Source organism: Furipterus horrens, unplaced genomic scaffold (assembly GCF_987537825.1).
Source record: "Furipterus horrens unplaced genomic scaffold, mFurHor1.1.pri manual_scaffold_12, whole genome shotgun sequence".
Classification (NCBI taxonomy): Eukaryota; Metazoa; Chordata; class Mammalia; order Chiroptera; family Furipteridae; genus Furipterus; species Furipterus horrens.
Genome location: NW_028327182.1, coordinates 90,532,508 through 90,551,774, shown reverse-complemented (window position 1 = coordinate 90,551,774; position 19,267 = coordinate 90,532,508). Strand labels below are relative to the sequence as shown.

The following is a 19,267-nucleotide window of genomic DNA, read 5'->3' as shown; positions in this document are numbered from 1 at the left end:
GGAATTCAAATATATACAGGAAGTAAACACTGGGAAATAAAGCCCTGAAGAAATGTAATCAACCAACTGTTCCACTGAAACAGACAACCACTGTCTGGTTTAGAAAAATAATGGATTTCTTACTTCCACATGATTAAAGATGCATCCATTCAGTCCTGGGCTTTTAGAATTAGTCCCCCATGGCATGATAAGGCAGAAAGCTGGTGTACCATAATTATTTGGGAATTTTCTTCACCAAACTCTCCAGAAACCTGTAGACATTTTCCTGTATCTTCCCTCCCATCTTTATCACTTTATTGATAAATTAAACTCTACAATGCAGTTTTTATGAATTATGGCAATTATAAGCATAAAACAGGAAGCTAACAAAGAAAAAATATTTTTCAGTTTCAGAATGAGTGTTCTTTTTACAAGTGTTCAGTGAAATCACCTCAGCATATTTAAATCAATGTATTAGCCTCCAACATCTGGCCCTCATCTGTCTAATGCATGCAGCACTCTGCCTCAATACTAACCTAGTTTTCATATTTAATTCTTAGCTCTGCTGCGTAAGTAATTAACTTAAAACTTTATCACTTTGTTTCTTTTTAAGAACACTGTTCTTTACTCAACTGTTTTGAATAGAAACCTGTTTTTAAAAAATTTACTCCAGTCTTTCCCAAGTACTTGAGTTAACAGCTGCCAAGAAATTGCTTATTGCCTAATAACAGATCTTTCATAATCGCTTATCAAATTACTCCATTAATAAGATAATTTGTTTTAATTCATTCACACTGTGCTATGAGTATATATTAGCTATGGGCATGGTGAATTAAATTACACTGACCACACAGGGAAGAGAAAAGAAATCGCATTCTGGTTTTAAGGATAAAAAAAGATTTTTTTTTAATTAAAAAAACCTCAGAACAGTTAACATTAGAAATTCATACTGTGGACCCTGAGAAAGAAGATACCTGCTAAGAAGGGCTCTTGGCAGCTAACTGGGCTCAAATTTTAAAAAGAAACAGGAAAACAAGAGTCTAGCAGCCATTTCTACAAGGGGCCTCTAATGCAAACCGCACGTCAGGGAGAAGCCTGCACCAGGCTGCCTGACTCCTGCACGCAGCCCCTGCGTCCACTGTGCTTCTGCCCTCTGAGCCACCAGCCCTTAGAGAGAGCTCCCTAGAATCCTATTTCTACCACCGGGCCTGAGGCCTCCTCGGGCCAATCATTGCTGCTCAGCTATCTCCATCTCAACATCCTCAGAAACCAATCAGAGTAGCTCCATTCTGACCAATCAGACCAGTGCCTTTTGGTCCAATCAAACTACGAGGACTTGGAGTCCTTATTTGCATGAACATGGACCAATCGGGGATTCCTGCTGATGTTGAATTGACACCAATGACCGTCAGTTGACAATATTAAACATGTGCTTTTATAGAGTAAGCAATTTCTAACCAGGTGAAGGAAATAAAAAGTCAACCCCCATTTTAGTGTTTTTCCCCCAGCAGGACCTTTATCTGGCACATAAGGAGACACTCATTAAAAAATAAAGGTAAGAACTTAAAGAAGTAAGCTTTAAGATGCCAATGGGGACAGAGATTAGAAAAAGCTAAGTTAAATCAGAGTACTGTCTCAAAAGTTGGTCTATAAACATAAGGATTTTCTAAACACAAAACCGAAACTACAGGCACCAAATTAACAACCACTGTTCTGATTACGGTAGTTCCCTGAATGGGGTCATTTTTTTTCACCAACAATACTGGAACTTTTTTGATTTTTGTTTTTATATCCAACTATTCCACTGCAGCAAAGAATACAGAAATGAGTACTCTCTGACTGCTGGTGAGTCTTTCTCTGTATAAAAATGTGGCAATTTGTTTTCTATCAAAAAGCTTAAATTTTTGTTTCCTTTGGCCCACTAATTCCACTTTGTGGAATTTATTCTAAAGTAACAGAGAAATACGCCAACAAAGAAATGATTTAAATATTCAAAAATTGGGTATAATTATACACAGTACAGTTTACGCTGTGACGGCATGCCAAGTTCTCTAAGTAAACCCAAGAATCATAAAAGGCTCTGGATATATTAAAAGACAGTGCACAAAACAATATGTGCAATATATGTTTACTTTTTTTTTTTAACCCAGCACCCAGAGCTATAGTAATAGGGTGTGTGCATGCGTGTGTGTGCGCGCATGCACGCGCACACGTACACAAATTAGGAAAACTCTCAATGGCCCTCTAAGTAGAACTTTAATAGTTTTCCTTCTTTATAAATGTCTATATTTCCAAGTCTACTACAATAGTTATATATTGAATTTTTTCATTGAAGAATAAAGCTCATGTTTAAAATGACGGTATTTCTCTGCTAATTTTGCCCAAATGCAATGGAGAATCAAGTTGAAAGAAAAGAATAAACATTAGGCAATCATTTTCCAACTCGCCTTCCAAGAATTTAGGGGATTTGCCCCAGCAGAAAATAAATTTGCAACTGAACGGATGTGCCCACAGAGATTTGGCAAGGCGCGTATTCACTGGCTTTGGCAACAATTTCCTCTTATTATTCCTTCACTCCCAAGTACTTTTCAATTTACCCAGAAGCCTGAAAAAGTTAATAGGTCCTAAATATGTATTCTGCTGCCTGAACTGATTGCCCTTCATAAGGTAATAGTGAGACCCCATGTGGTCCTTTGACTGGGGCTTTAACAAATGCCCCCCGCAGCGAGGTCGCCCCAGGGCAGCTCTGTTTTCAGAGGACCAGGCTGTGACCTAATCAACAGGGGTCCAAGAAAGACAATCCCCACATTCAACAGTCCTAAGAAATGAAGGAGGGGGCAACTTCAGGGGGAGCGCTCCGGCTTTAGAGAAGAATGCTATTTACCTGCCACAGTGGCGATTCACCCTGCAGAGGTTAAAAAAAAATCTCAAGCTGCTCCAGCAGGTTCCCAGCCAGCATCCGCCACAAAGCAAACATGTTTACTTAGGCTTCATTCACAGCTTTTGATGTGACACCGCTGAAGCCCAAATGGAAACAGGTAGATTTGTGAGCTACTAATAATGGTGGCAGTGTTCATTTAAATGCAAAAAAAAAAAAAAAATCCCAGTGCACGCCCCCCAAAACTTACACAAAGAATTCCCATATCTGGAATGTGACAATATATCAACATGAAGAGCCAGGTACCAGAAGAGGGGCTACTTAATCACCCTTAATTTCAAAGAGAAGTATGAAAAAGGTGGGTTTTGAATGAATTACCCAAGTTAACAACTTTCCAAGCCCGCGGGAACCTGTTTGTTAATTACTACAGGTTTTGTTTCACTTGGATATGGTGACCTGATCCAGTCAAATCTTTTGTAAAATTATTCTGTAAAACACTGTCGTAAGACAGCAATTTTCAAATCGGTGTGCTGCAAGGATATTTAGAACATGCAACACCTGACTATTTTAGTCAGGGGCACTCACCTCTTTTCCCTAGATCATCAAATTTAAAAAATGACAGCAGCCAACACAACCATGGCTGTCTGGTGTGAATGAATCAAAATCATAGCCATTTTTTTTGGTCAGACTGGCAAAAAATATATTATTTTGGTGTGCCGCTGAATTTTAGTAATTAGCTTGTATGTGCCATAAGATGGAAAGGTTGAAAATCACCGTCTTAAGACAATCACATACTTTCACATAAAAAAAAATGTATGTCTCAATGGTGAAACAAATTTCTAATCTTTAGATTGGAATTACACTACCAAACCCCAATTAGGCCCCCGAAAGCAATGTGAATGGGACAAGTTTAGGAACTGATCTTTATGCTAAAAACCAAAAGAGACTCTTGATTCACTCAGAATTTTACAAAAGTTATCAGTGGCCAATGTTTAATTGAAAGCAAAGTTCTAACTTGAAATGAACTGTTCAGTTGTTTTCCTGCATGCGCTAACACCGAGCCAGAGAGAGCCCAAGTCAAATGGCTGCAAAAGGAGTTTCCATCTAGCTTTGACACTAGTTAAACATCACAGGAATTGTTTCGGTGCAGTATTTCCAAAGCCATGCTGGTATCCACGCTATTAGAATCTTTGACAAAGGCGTTTTCTGCATCACCAGCATAATGGCTGAAGGCCATCAGAAGAGGCTATCTGACTCCCACCCAACGCTAAACACACCATGCCCACCTACTTAACTCTTCCCACCCCCCTACCCACAGGGTGTGCCGACCAATCACGGAGGACTAGACCACGGGGGCATCTCCTGAACCGGGTGACTGAGCCCTGCTTACACTCGTCTGAGAAACAAATAAAAAAACATCATGTGACAAATATTTATTGGGTTTATCAAAAGATGAACATCATTGAACAAGTATTTACTAAGACCAACTGTGCGCCAGACAATGAGATAAGAGAAATAAAGATGTCTGAAACATCTTGAAGAGTAAGTAATCAAGTAAAAAACTTAATAAAGGACTAAAAGCAAATGGATTTTGGAGAATCTTTCAAGAATTTATGGTGGAATTGCTTTACAGTCATCTTCCAAAAACCTGTTTTCAACTAATAAAATGTCCTAAACTTAGTGCAATAAAGAAAATGTTATTTCATGAAAGATCCCAAAATCATTATTTATTTTAAAAAATGACCTCCATAAAGGTCAAAAAACATATTGACTGGAAGTGATAAGAAATTATTTTGTTGAGAAGAACTATATGCACAACCAATGGGCATGGACTAAGGGTCAGGGACAATTGGAGGGAGGGAAGTCACTGGGTGAAAGGGAACAAAGGGAAAAGAAATTGGGACAACTGTTAACAGCATAATAAAGCATATTAAAAAAAAAACTAAAAGAAAAAAAAAAGGAAAGAAATTAATGCCTGGAAATCACAGATCAGAATATTTTGCCACATATGCAGTTATTTCATATTTTGTTGCAAAGGTGTTTAATGCCCCTTTTGCAATGACCAGTGCCAAAAAATTGGCATGATTTATCAATTTTCTCTTTTGTACTGAATAAAGGGACTATTCAAAATAGTTTGTTAAATCCCAAATGCTCTGATTTTTAAGTTCATTTAAATAACAATCCTTTATGAGAACTTTCAAGGGCTGGCAGCCTGGAACCTCTCGAACGTGGACCCTCAAGGACACCGAGGGGCCAGGAGCAGGCTCAGCACTTCGTGAGCCCTTAGCACTGTAGGCGAGTAAATCATGGTATCGCTGAAGACAGAATATACAGTTTTAAACAGCTTCTCAAAAATTTCTTTGATGTTGAAAACATTAAGAACTCCTGTTCTGGAAGCCTAGGAATAGGCATCTGGCAGTGGAAGGAAGGCTTCACTTTACCTTCATGACCCCCGTCACTGTGTGTTACAGTCAGAGTGCCTGGTGAACAAAGGCTATAGCTCTGCTATGTGACCCACTGTGCTCAGGAGAGGACAGGAAAAGGAGTAAGACTGTAATCCATCTGCAAGTCCCGGGAGACAGACATGAAGGAGCCAGACACACAGCACCATGAGTCATATGTGATAACAGAAGAACATACAGAAAGAATCCCTGAAACACAGAGAAGCAAAAACTAAGTGCCTGGGTCTTGGGAAAGGGCTCCGAAGAGAGGCAATGAGGGCTTATCTGGCCAACCTACCAAGTATCTATCGAGTGCCTATTATGTGAGTCCAGCAGTAAAAGATTTAGACCTTACATCCCCACAAGAAGCTGACAATTTAGAGGAAAAGAACATATACAGACACAATTACACTTACAATGGTTTTTAAAGCACAAACAAGAAGAGATGAATTAGCTCCATATGAAGAAGAAAGATAGTGTTAGGAAGAGTGAAAGGTAAGAGGAACCAAGCGAATGGGTGGCGTGTTCTCCAAAATGGGGAGACAAGAAACGAGGGGCACAGAGGGGCAGGGCTGCATGGTGAAGGGCTGCTCCACATGTCACAGGGACAAGCAGAGCTGACGGGAGGGGCACACCAGGGAACAGGGAGGGGGGGCAGGTGTATCAAGCATTACCAGCTTTACGTGATGGAGACAGTGAGAGGTATGAAGGAGGGTGCCCTGAGCAATGGAATAGCACCACTCAGGAAGCATCTCTGTGTTACCAGAATAGCCTCAAATGTGTCCCCCTTCAACCGTGCCAAAATTTCTATTTTGTAATGAAGATTACTTCATTTAAAACATGTTCTCAAAAATCACACAAGGTTGGTATGTATCTTAATTTCCATTATTTGTCATGTCTTTATAATATAGGCCCTACATGAACACAGTGTATTAGTACCGAATGTCACTCATGAATTGCTGTCATGATCTAATGAGAGAGTCTATGCAAAGAGCTTAAAACAAGGCTGATACACATTAAGCTTTCAATAAATGTTAACTATAATTATATACCGGCCATGATAAAGAAGAAAAACCACCATTGATAAGAAGATACAACATAGTTCAATTACCACAAGTTAGAAAGAAGTCTTTAAGAAACTACAGGAATAGCTGGGTAACTTTTATGGAAAAAAAAAAAAAAAAAGAAGAAGAAAAAATCAATTAGACTAAAACTAAAAAAGACTAAATTGAGTAGACTTTCCCCGGCATAAAACAAATAGACAAATCTAAAGAGCCTCCTTCAACAGGTCAGTTCACTCAGCTATTGGAGACTTAGCAATGAAACAGATTCAATACAGTATCAGATATTCTGAGGAGAGATGGTGCATTTAGCCGGCAAGGCAAGTTAATTGATCAGACTGGCCCTTGGAGTCTCTATGTGAATAGTTTCCTGGACTGACTATCAGTGCTGTTGAAGAAGGTCACTGCCAATTCAACAAGCACAGGCCTGTGCCCTTGAGTGGCAAACTTCCTGAGTCCATGTGTTCCTGGTAACAAAGGCACAAAAGACAGTGCTCTGAGGCACTACGTCTTATACAGTGAGCATCATTATTATAAGCAACATGGTTTGTTGGTATAAAAATAAGTGCCATACACGTAATGCAAAGTAGTGCACTATGCAAAATACAAACTAATAGATAATAAAAACTTGACAAATCCAGCCTTCTGAATGAAAATAATCCACAAAGTCAAAACAACAGGAACTAAGTGGTTAAGGAAAGACAGGAAAAAAATCCAATATGGACAAACGCCTCAAGTTTAAAATCTACTCAATTTTCATAATTGGGCAAAGGTGGGCATCATGGAAAACACAGACCAGATATTAACTGAGCATTAAATCTCTATAAACAGTCACTCATCGAGTTAATGGTTCCCCGAGGAGAACTTTGTCCCCCTACTGTCATGACACATACCAGATGGCCCTGAGCACAGCTTCCAAAGCCAGGGCATCAAGGGGACAATGCAGACAACAGCAACCGCAAGCAACTGGCTCAAAGGCAAAGGGCAGGTGAAGTTACCTTCAGCTACCCTGTGGGTTAGAGGTTTGCTGCAACCCTAACAACCACCTAAAACTTTGTTTTGATGAAAAGAGGCTTGAGTTTAACATTCTATACATTTCAGACATGTAGCATTTTTATTTAGGAGATCATACTTTCACAACTGAAAACCCAGATAAAATACTTGTCCACCTCAACTACACAGTAAGTCATACTCGGCATGATTCACCACTACTAATCACTTCACTGGAATAATCTTTAACTGTTGAAATGCCACCACTCTGTAACCCTAAAATCCTGTTCTCCTAACGTGCTGAAGAGCAGTATGTCACTCTGAGAAAAAGTGATGGACAGAGTCTTAGACTTTACACTTCTTTGAAGCCAAAGGAGTTCATCCCCAACAAAGCAGCATTATGTGAAATGCTAAAGGGTCTTCTTTAAGACGAAAAAGATTTAAAAACGTGAGCAGTAGAAAGCCAATAAGTACGTATCTATCAACAATTGAATCTAAAAACAAAAACAAAACAAAACAAATGAACAAGCATGAACAAGCAGCACACAAACAGACTCATAGATACAGAGAACATTTTGACAGCTGCCAGATGGGAGAGGGTTGGGAGGCTGGGTGGCAAAGGTGAAGGGACTATGAAGTACAGACTGGTTGCCATGGGGACGTGGAGGGCGGCATCAGGAACACAGTCAGTCATGGTCTGGTGGCTACCGGTGGTGTCAGGTGGATGTAGAATTTATTGGGATGATCACTTGGTGGGTTAGGTGGTACCTGGTCACTGGGGTATACACTGGAAACCAGTCTAGTACTGTATGCCAACTCTAATTGCAAAATAAAAAATGATTAAAAAAAAAGACCAAGCCTCAAATCTAGGATTCAACTCTCCAGCTCAACCCAAGCCAATTCAGCCCAGAACACCCCCCAACTAGTAGTTCTCAAATGGGCTTCCTTAGACATCTCAACACTGTTCTTTGTAAAGTGAGAGTTGGTATACGGCCGTGTCTGCACGCACGGCTCAGGTCTGCCCTTAGCAGCCGTATGTTTCAGGCAAGTTGCCTAAACTACCTGTGAACGTTTCCCCACAGGTAACCAAGAGATTAACAGCATCTATCTGGCAGGCGAGAGGATTAAATAAATTAATACATGCAGGCTGCTGGAAGGGCGCCGGGGGTAATGGTGTCTGTGGTTTATTACTACACTGATGTCCATCATCGTTCTACTGTTATCACTGAAAGCACGAGGCCAAAGAGACCAGACTTGACACTGTCTCCACGCTACCCGCTCCGCGTTGCTCAGGATGGTACAAAAGCACTGCACAGCCTCACCACTTTCTGCTTCGTAACACAGCACCTGCAGCTTCCGGACCCAACTCCCGGCCCAACCAGTGCGTCATCAGCACACAAAGCATCGACGTGTTCACCATCATGCAAAGAACTGAAGAAAAGCTGATCCTCTGTCTTCTCTGAAAACAAAATGGAATGCCCTGAGGACGGCTGAGTGGACCCTACTTTCGCTTAAAAGCCCTCCTGCTTCAGGGTGGGTCCTTCTCCCCAACGGAAATTCCTACGATGCCCTGCCCTGGCTCAGAATCCCGCAGGTACTCAGGGGCAGGTTGGTACTCCCAACCCTGGCACTCGATCGTCAGTTTCTGCCAAGGCCTGACTGTCCACCTCGCTGTGGCTAGGAAATCCACTTCTCTTCTCTTCCACTCTTCCAGGAGGACAAAAAGAACAGGGCAGCAGCTGCAGCCACAGAGGGAGGGGACAGCCACACAAAAGCCCTTTCACCAGCGAATTTCTGAACTCCCTCAAGGGGCCTCCCCCCAGTATCTACTTAAGCTCCCGCTGCCAGGAATGCAGACCCAGCTCCCGCACAGGTAACCGGTCCCACCCCAGCAGACCTCGCTTCTAACGGCCACTCATAAACTTTTTCATCACGGTGCTTGAGCCCACTGATGCTCTGCATTCTGTTTCCTGTCGTGGGAGAACAGGCCCTGGGGAAAAACACAGGTCCCTGGCTGCATGGAAAATATCCTACTTCCAGTTGAGAGAGGTTGTTGAAAAACTTGAATAAATCATTAAAATAATTCAGAGTTCTGCCAAACCAGACAGAAGCCCCAGAAATGCTTCCCCTCTCATTAAAATTCCCTTCTGTTCCCACTACACAAATGCGTTTGCCTTGTGTCCCCCTAATTAAGGAAGGCCCAGGAGCCTGTCTCCAAAGGGGTAACACAGGAGCGGGGCAGTAACACTTCCCCACCAGGAGAATGTGGCCAGATTCTCTTAAGAAAAATGGACTCCTAACTCCCCCTCCCGTATTTCCCCGATGGTGATTTATCTTGTTGGAACAGCTGCGCTCCCGTATTAATTCATTCCAAGTCTTTTCATCAAAACGTCGATTTCCATCCTGAAGCCTCGGCTGGGATTCTAAAAGTAACACAGCACTAATAAGTTCAGAATTTGCTCTTATCTTAATGAAAAACATGGTCTCCCCAAATAAGTTGTCAAGGGGGAAACACTCTTACTGGGCTGCATTTAAAAAAAAAAACAAAACCAAAAACCAACGACTGAACCAGAGTATTTCAGACTGAAGGGAGGACATGTGTTCAGGCCTACAGAAGTTTCTATTAACAACTGGAAAACTCTCTGGCCAGCCGTTTTTCTAGACAGAGCCTAAGTTTCAAAAATTAGCAAAAAGCTGCACCTTTCTATTGGTGCTCAAGTAATAATTCACTTGGATGGGTACCTCTGAGCCAAGAACGCTGAGCTGAAATGATTCCACAAATCTAAGGACAGAAGCTTAAGATTCTATTCTGCTCAACTTGGAAGCTTCCAACAAAGAACCAGGAATCTATTGGAAGTGCGAATGGGGTGAATGCTGAGAAGGATCAGTCGGGCAAATCAAACCCTAAACGTGAAATTTTCCATGCTCCAACGATACTGACTCCACTCACACTTCTGGTAACCCTGCTTTATGATCCTCACTGTGGATGCCAGACAGGAAGGGGGAGAGTCTTAACGCCGGGCCCTGGAAATGGGCTCTCTAACAAGACTGACTTTCCAAATAATTTTTCACGTCACACTGTACCCTTCCAAACCTCAAACGGACAGGCCATCCCGTGGGCACAGTTTGTCAGAACAATTCCCCAGCACCCACCCACAGGCCACTCCAGGAAAAGCACAGGGTACAGCGAGCGGCGTCAGATGAGTCAACTGTCACCCCCACACTGCAATTACCCGTTCCTCCCTTCAAAGCCAATTAGCAAAGCAGGTACAAAATCTGGACCTGACAGGACTGTGCATATTTCAGCTAGTCCACAGAATTTCCATTTCCAAAAAAAAAAAAAAAACACAAACAAATCTACTTTTCAGGAAATGTTTCAAATATAAGTAGTTTGTTTTTAAAGAATAGAATCTTAAAAGCATAAGAATTAAATTCAGATTTCTGAGTATGTTCTCTGTTCTCTGAAAAGGTACTGACACACGTATCTGACGATGTTAAAATAGGTAAAACATCACAAAAGCTTGGTTACATGACTCAACTAGCTATTGTTCAAAGTTAAGTCCGAGGCATTACTAGCAAGCAGTTACGTGAGCAGCTTGCTGATGTTCAGAGGCAAGGCCCTCCCGCGTGGGCCCAGCAGACCAGGTAGTAGCCCAGCGGTAAAGGCAGGGCGAGGAGAGACCGGGAGAGCGCGGCAGAATCGGGCCAGGGGCAGACCCTGAACTTCCAGGAAGGGGCTGGTCCACCTGACCCGAGCAAGGCCGGCGGCTCAGTTCACGCCGAGTGTTAGTGCAGGGTCCTATGATATCCCCGCCGGTGTCCCTGAACTGCCCCTGCTTTTCTTCATCTGACAGGCACCCCTCTGCTCTTCCAACGTGTCGCAGGAATTAGACAAATCCCGCAGGAAGAATTAGCATACCTAATTTTAGTATTTCTACTGCACAAAACATACCGAATTTTCCCGAAGGAATTCTGCATTATGGTGTCAGCTGACTTGCCAGGGTTCACTGCAATAACTTGGGCTGAGAATTCTACTGCCAAAAATACATCTTGTAATGCTTGCCAGGCCAATGGACAAATGTTATTATATCACTTTAATTTCAAAAAGAATATAAACATAAATCTACTGTACAGTATGTGTTTTGCTCTGTAAAGCAAGGATTACAGGGCAGATGACCTAGAATCAGCCAACTTTTCTCTCCCCGTTAAATCTCAATATTTATACAAATGCTGAACAGTTTCATATATACTTCCCAACCCCACGGCCCAGGATCCCTGGCCTCCCACTAAGTTTCCCCGGGAAAGGTCCAGCCCTGCTGTTCAGCTGGCTCCCTGCTCTAGATATATGTCAGGAGACAGCCTTGGCTTGTGGGTTCTTTCCTCTGTTTCTCTTTCTTGGTGGTTAAAAATATCTCAGTCTCTTAAATTTATAGGTGAAAAATATTTATTTCTAAATGAGTTTTTAAAAAGCAGCAAAATACTTTTACCTTGAAAGAATAAAACCTAAAGTGCTTGTAGAAGTCATCGAAGAAATGTAAATTAGGACTTTAGTTCTATTTTCTGTCTGCAGTTTAACTTAAAACCGTTCTTTAAGGGCTTTCAAAACCCACTTGGAAAGAAAACAAAAAACAACAAGTAGTCATGACTGCCCTGAGGAAATGCAAAATACTTCACACTTTCAGCTTCAGTTACTAATCTTAGGGTATTTTTCTGTTGACATTGCAGCTGAAAATCCCAATTCGTATTGGAGAATATGATTCCCCCCAAAAATCTATTCTACTCTTCAGATGAGTGATTACTAATTGCTGTTGATCGTGTTATTTTCTCATGACTTAAAACTCTTTTGGGTATTTTAGAGGAATGGTATGTATATAAGGTAGGAGTGTGTGTGTCCATAAATAATACTAATACATGCCAGTAATATTTAATTCATTAGAAAAAGAGTCCTTTGAATAAGCTAGAGCACGTTAAATATATTATAGCATCTAAAATAATTTACTTCTGGGAGAATAATTATATATTTTTTGTTATATATCTACTAGATGTGAGAGTGGGTACTGACTAAATACCCAGTGGTATTACTGAATATAAAAAAAGTTTTAATGTAATACGAAACATCCCTTTTTAGAATGGAATCATTAATAAAGGAAATATCAATGAGATCAGTAAACACACTGAGCTCCATCTATGGCTGATTAATGCTGTGATTACCTAGTTTCCTTCTAGTTCCACTAACTCTCTCAGAGGACAGGACATTCAAAGCCGAAATAATCATTCGTTCCATCAGTCAGTCTTTCAACATTTCATGAGCAGCTTCTACATGACAGGCACTTTGGCTACATGCCGGGCATAGAAAACGCATGATGAGCTCATGGCCTGCCCTTAAAGGTGCTTTGAGGGTAAATTTCAACACCCAAAATTCATGTGTTGAAGTCACAATCCCTAGTACTTCAGAACGTGACTGCACCTGGAAACGGGGCCTTAAAGAGATAAATAAGTTGCAATGAGGTGATTAGGGTGGTCTCCAACCCAACAGGACTGGTGTCCTCATAAGAGATCAGGACACAGACAGCCAGGGAAGGTCATGTGAAGACACAGAGGAGACATCTGTCTACAAGGTAAGGAGGGAGGTCTCAGAAGACACCTACCATGTCCACACCTGATCTTTGACTTCTGACCTCCCAAACTGTGAGAAAGTAAATTTCTGGTGTTCTGATGTTCTGTGGTCCTTTGTTACGGTGGCCCTAGCAAAGTAATCCAAAGGCTCACATCCCAGCAGAGGAGAACGGCATAGAACTAAGGTAACAGCCATGAAAAGCAGCTAAATTAAGAGAGAAGTACAAAGTGCAAAACACTCCACAGCCTAGCACAAAGCATCTGTCTCGGATGTTTTGGTTGGGGGACCTTTACTAGGTGGGAGAGTATCGTAACCAAGCAGCACTACCATCTCCAAGACATTAACAGACTCTTAACACCTGCAAGGGAGCTTTCTCATGATACTCACTTTATCCTCACATAAATCTTGTGGTAAGTGTAAGTGTGCCCATCTTATAGATGAAGAACGTCAGTTTTAAGAAGATAATTAACTTGTACAATATCACCCAACTGACAACGGAAGGAGCCAAACTTGCAAGCAAGGTCTCCTCTGTTCAACATTGTACATCTGCCTCTCAAACAAGAGGCAGAGGCAGCACTAAGGAAAGCAGGTCACATGATGCGAGTTGTAGTAGACTTCTCTCTGTGCATTGCATAATTCTGTGGGTTTGCAATAACCTCTGAAGAGCATGCTAGGGGGTGGTAGTGACTGTGCTACGTCTGTAAACATACTAGCTTGAAAAACTTTGCCAAGGCTTCTCCAAGTTACAGCAAAACCACAATGATGCTTCTGATAAGGGTGCAAACTCAAGAGATCAGTATCAGCGATCATGATTTCATGCTTCCTCATTTTTTATTCATTTTATGGCGGCTCATTCAGGTTTCTCTGGTTCCATTCATGACTTACTCCACACAAAGACACCTGCGACAAGGACAAAATGTGTGCACACTCCCTTCTATACTGAACCCTAACAGAGGCCAGTGGGGAACGACGGGGATCTGTGGAGAAGAGACATTTACTGTAGAAAACATGGGAGGGGAGCTCAGACAGAGAAATAAGAACACAATTACCTGTTTCTTCATCTATTTTGAAAACTCCAACACCAGAACCGTCTCGAATGGAATAGCGGATCTCCCCATCTCTTCCGGTGTCCTCATCATGAGCGGACACTGTCATCACCGAGGAGCCAATAGGGACATCTTCTTTCACGGCCCCCTTTTCCACGAAGCTGGGAAACACCGGTGGGTGCAAGTTCTCATTCACATCAATGACCTCGACTTCAACATAGCAGGTGGATGACAGAGAAACTGGCTTCCCTTTGTCTTTGGCCCTCACGGTGAGATTATATACTTGCTTCTTCTCAAAGTCCAACTGCTGTACAATCCTAATTGCTCCACTGAGTTTGTCCACATCAAAGTTTCCTTCTCCGTGGTCCAAGAGACTGTATCTCACTTGACTAGACTGACCTAAGTCGGGATCGTAGGCCTCTAACCACATGATTATGGTTCCTTCTGGAAGGTCCTCCCGAACTTTCACACGGTAATTAGGTGGAATGAACTTCGGTGGGTTGTCGTTCACATCCTCTGCCAAGACCTTCAAAAGTACCGTGGAAGACAACTGGGGCTCCTCTGTGGCTTGATCCCGGGCTTCAATCTTTAAGAAATGCACGTGCTGGACCTCAGGATCCAACGGGCGCACGACTTTAACGACACCAGTCATGCTGTCAATTGAAAATGTATCTGTGTCTGTGAGAATAGAGTACGTCACCTGTCCATTTGGCCCTAGATCTCTATCTGTGGCTTCCACCTGGATGATTTCACTATTTACCTCCTTGTCTTCACTCACTTCAACAAAATAGCTCTCCTGCAAAAACTCAGGGGGGTTGTCATTGGCATCCAGGACCCTGATAGCGAGAAGCTGCCACGCGGCCTTCTGCGGTATACCAAGGTCAGACGCTGTGATATTCAGGGTATATGTGTCTGTTGTTTCACGGTCAAGTGGAGATAAAATTTTTAGCATTCCAGTATCCATGTCAATAATGAAGCAACTATCCTCATTTCCTCCCGAAATAGCATAGACCAGTTTCCCATTGAAGCCAGTGTCCAGGTCAGTGGCGTTCATGAGAACGACGTTGGAACCCACAGGGAGGTTTTCCTGCACCTCGATCCTGGTCGGTAGATTACTTCTAAACTGTGGTGCGTGCGCATTGACCGAATGGGAATCGAAGAAAACGTCCTCCACCTCTCCCTGGCTGTGCAATTTATTTGCCTGCAGGAGCTTCTCGGCTAGCATCTTGGCCACGCCCGTCTCTTCGCACTGCAAGTGTACTGGCTTGCGACTGACAGCCACCGTTATGTTGATATACAATGGTGTGGCAAAATTTTCTCCATCTGTTGCTGTAATTCTCAGACTGTGAAATGACACCTTTCCACCTAAACCATCCATCAGTGATTGTTTCAGTGACAACACCCCAGAGCTGGGATTTAAGCTGAACAAATCTAGTTCATTTCCAGCCTCGATCTGATAGCGGACCAACTGAAGTTCATCAGCATCAATAGCAGAAACGGTGGTTATTTGCTCTCCCACCCCTAGGTCCCTGGGAATCGTTCCTTCACAATTTATCTTCTCAAACAAGGGCGTGTTGTCATTCAAGTTATTGAGAGTAAGCGTAGCAAGGACTTCAACTTCCCGGCGGTACGGCAAGCCCCAGTCTGACGCTCGAATCCTGAGGGTATAGACCCGAGGCATCAGCTCATAGTCCAAGTCTTCTGCAGTACTCACAGCACCGGTGAAATGGTTGATGACAAATGGCACAGGGTTTAAATTTGCAATACTATAAGTCACGTACCCATTCTCACCCTCGTCGGGGTCTACAGCGCTCACACTCATGACCGTGGTACCAATGGGCACATTCTCATCGAAAGAAGCTTTGTACGCTATCTGGGTAAATTCAGGGGGATTGCTATTAGCGCTTAAGACTTTAACCAAGACCCTGGTCGAGGCTCTTCTGTCACTTGTTGTTACTTCAAGTTCAAAATGGGATGATTGCTGTCTTTTAATGGGTTCTAAAATGGAAATGAGACCAGTGTTGTGATTTAAACTGAATTTAGCTTTTCCAGGTGCACTTTTGAAAACATACCTCAAATGAGAATAACGAGGCGTGGCTTTTACCATGACCACAGGCGTGTGGGAAGGAGCCAATTCACTTATTTCTGCCCGGTAAATATCCTTTTCAAACCTGACTGGCCCAGCTCTGAGCTGTGGAGAAGTGACGTGAATGACTTTTACAGAAGAGTACTGGGGAGGTGTTCCTTTATCTTTAGCCTGAAGTGTCAGATTGTAGCCAAAAGGATGACTGTCCCAATCAAGGCCACCGATCGCTTTGAGTTTGTATTCTTTACTCCCTGGAGAGGTCCTCACTGTTCTGAACTGTTGAAGGACGTCGCCTGCCACAATGCTGAGAGAAGCTACTTCCCCGCCGGCGCCCTGGTCACAGTCATCCACGGTTATGATTGCATAGGTGGGGTCCTTGTCCAGCTCTGACGGCGAGGATGTCACCGCTGTTATCACAGGAGCACACTCGTTTGCCTGTTCCACATGGACGGTGAGCCTGGCCATGCTGCTGATGCCACTGCTACCATACAATTTCATTCCACGGTCCACCGCCAGGATTTCCAGCTCATAGAGCGGGGTCTCTGCGTAATCGAGTCTACCCGTTAAAACGACTGTACCGCTTGTGGGGTGAATAGCGAACATGTCTGTTCGGTCTTTAAAACTGTAGTAAAATTCTCCATTGGTTCCTATGTCTGCGTCTGTGGCACTGACCCTTGCAATACTGGTCCTTATGGCTGTGTTTTCGGGCAAAGAAACACTGTATGAGGTGGGCGAGAACAGCGGTCTCAAGTCATTTGTATCCAGCACTTGCACCCTGACCACTGTCCGTGCTTCAGCGTTTGTGTTTTTCTCGAGTGCTTTGACTACCAATGTGTAATGGTCTTTCACTTCTCTGTTAAGAATCGCTGTGTTTCCCCCTTTGGTCCTTATCCTTAGAAAGCAAAAGTCTCCAAGGACGTACTCTTCAGCTTTGAACAGGTTTTCACTGTCTCCCGAGACAATCTTGTACCTTAGTTCCCACGAGGGGTTTGCAATGTAAACGCCCATCTTCACAGGGTGGCCGACGTAGGTCTTGGCTGCCGAGTTCTCGTGGACAGTGACGTTGTACTGGGGCTGCGTGAAGTGCAGTGGCGTCTGCTCCGTGGCCTGGCTTCCATCGCTGTCTCCGAAGGGGAGGAGGAGGAGGAGGAGGAGGAGCAAGAGCAGGGCCTGATGCCTCCCCATCGCTCCGCTCTCGGGAACCTGCAACAGAGCAAAGAAGGGGCAGCCATTACTTCGGAGAAATGCACCGGAAACATGTAATTGTTTTTCCCTCCAGTTTGGTTTAGACCTTACATGTTGATAAACTATTTCCCATCTTTGCGGAATATGAATAAATGGTTTTAGATTTTTTTTCTGTTTTCCAATATAAGTCTCAGCATTTCTTACTTGTCAAGAGTTACTAAGTTTCAGAACAGTCTTTTTCATATTTTAATGACTCGAGTTAAAGAATCCTAATGAGCACCAGATGAAAGACTGCCAATTTTGACAACTAAAGTGTATTCTAACACTTGAATCTTCAAGGCAAATATAAGCAATCGTTAAAAAGGTGGCGAGGTACACTGTCTACACTTACCTGCGTACAATAAGTGCTCACAAACTCACAAACAATGCTACTACCTCATCCTGAGCATGAGCAGCTTTGAACAATAAATTTAAAAGAATAATAATAAAAAAAAAACCTCTCAGCAGTGGTTTTATATGACCTCTCATAAAGATAGCTTGTAATCTCATTTCAAAATTTATGCTGAAATTATTTCTTTATACGATTAAGTTCACTCCCCACAAAATGGAAGGGTTTCCTGTCTCAGTACTATATAACAACTGAAGTGTATTAAAATAATTATATCATTCAAGTGTGATACTGAGGTCATTTCTGAACCACCACAAGCCAAAAAAAAAAGAAGTCAGTTTACAAAAGGAAAACCGGCAGCTTGATGAGGACCAGGACTTTTCCTCTAAGTCAGTGAAGCACATATCACCAACCACATCAATGTTTTATCGCCACTGTTGTCAACAACCAGCGCTCAGAGTGCCTACTGTCCTCAGGGCACTGAACAACCTGTCACGGAACACAAGACACACACACACACATGCACACACACACACACGCACACACACACACACGCACACACACACACACGCACACACACATCACCTAAGCTAAGGCTCATAGAGGGTCCATTCCATGCAACAAGGTGGTAGGTGATGCAGGAGGTCACAGGGAGAAGTCCAAGGGAGAGACATCTGAGAAAGGGCTGCCTTTAGTAAGTGGGAAGGAAGGCCCTCCACGGGGCTGAGGTCTGGCATGGGAGCAGAATGATTATTTGCAGATCAATTGTTCCCCTAAATGCCAAACTCACCTTGTACCTCAACGTAGCTTCACCAAACATCCCAGCACTGAGAGTGGAGGACAGCACCGTACTCTTGGCAAAGTGACTCTCAGATCAAGAGTCGTGAAATGTGAATGTTACCAGAGGTGAAAGAAACAGCAGACTGAGGGCTGCTTCAACAGCCAGCCTGAAATTAGCATGGCAATATTAACGTGCAGTCTCTTAACCCAGCTAGCTACGGCCAACTTTGCCCCGTTACTCATTTCATTGGGGGGGGGAAAAAGACCCGATATTCCGAAAGCAACTAGAAGCAAAACGATACTGAATCACGTTCAAGTTGGGCACCCGAACTTGCTCTTTAGACACCAGGTCTTCAGCGCAGCACAGAAAGTAGGGAAATTAGACAGATTTCTGGCCTCCAGAAGAACAACTCTCATTTAAACAAGATAACAAAACAAATCTCTCCCAAAACTATTCCTTAATTTGGTTAACAGTTCAAAAACTCAGGGAAATTTGAATATTTTTGTGATAATCCAGTCATTTTAATCAAACAAGTAAAAACTTCAATTATACATCCAGGTATTGCGGACCTGCTATGGCACAGACAGTGCAAGGGACGTGGAGTTAAAAGATTATTTTAAAAGAGATTCCCATCCTGAGGCATTTATAAACTAGGAGTAACTAGAGACAGACAGACAGATATAAAATGCTTTAAAGAACACTTAAAAAGATGATGTTAAACAAACATTGTCTTTGTTTTAGGAAACATACTATTATCTGCTTTACAACAAAGTATTATACTAGGATTCTATTGTAAGCCATTTAAAAATTTTGCT

The 19,267-nt window shown here is 42.7% G+C and overlaps 1 protein-coding gene across 2 annotated transcripts in view; it reads right to left on the bottom strand.

Annotated features, from left to right (window-relative positions):
• FAT1 (FAT atypical cadherin 1) overlaps positions 1-17,296 on the bottom strand; it is a 104,123-nt gene extending 86,827 nt beyond the window's left edge. For both annotated transcript variants that reach the window (XM_090258900.1, XM_090258901.1), the window contains exon 1: positions 14,016-17,296. In XM_090258900.1, coding sequence (XP_090115026.1) covers positions 14,016-17,283 — 3,268 coding nt within the window. In that variant the 5' untranslated portion in view covers positions 17,284-17,296. The remainder of the gene's footprint in view (positions 1-14,015) is intronic.
• Positions 17,297-19,267: the final 1,971 nt, after the last annotated feature.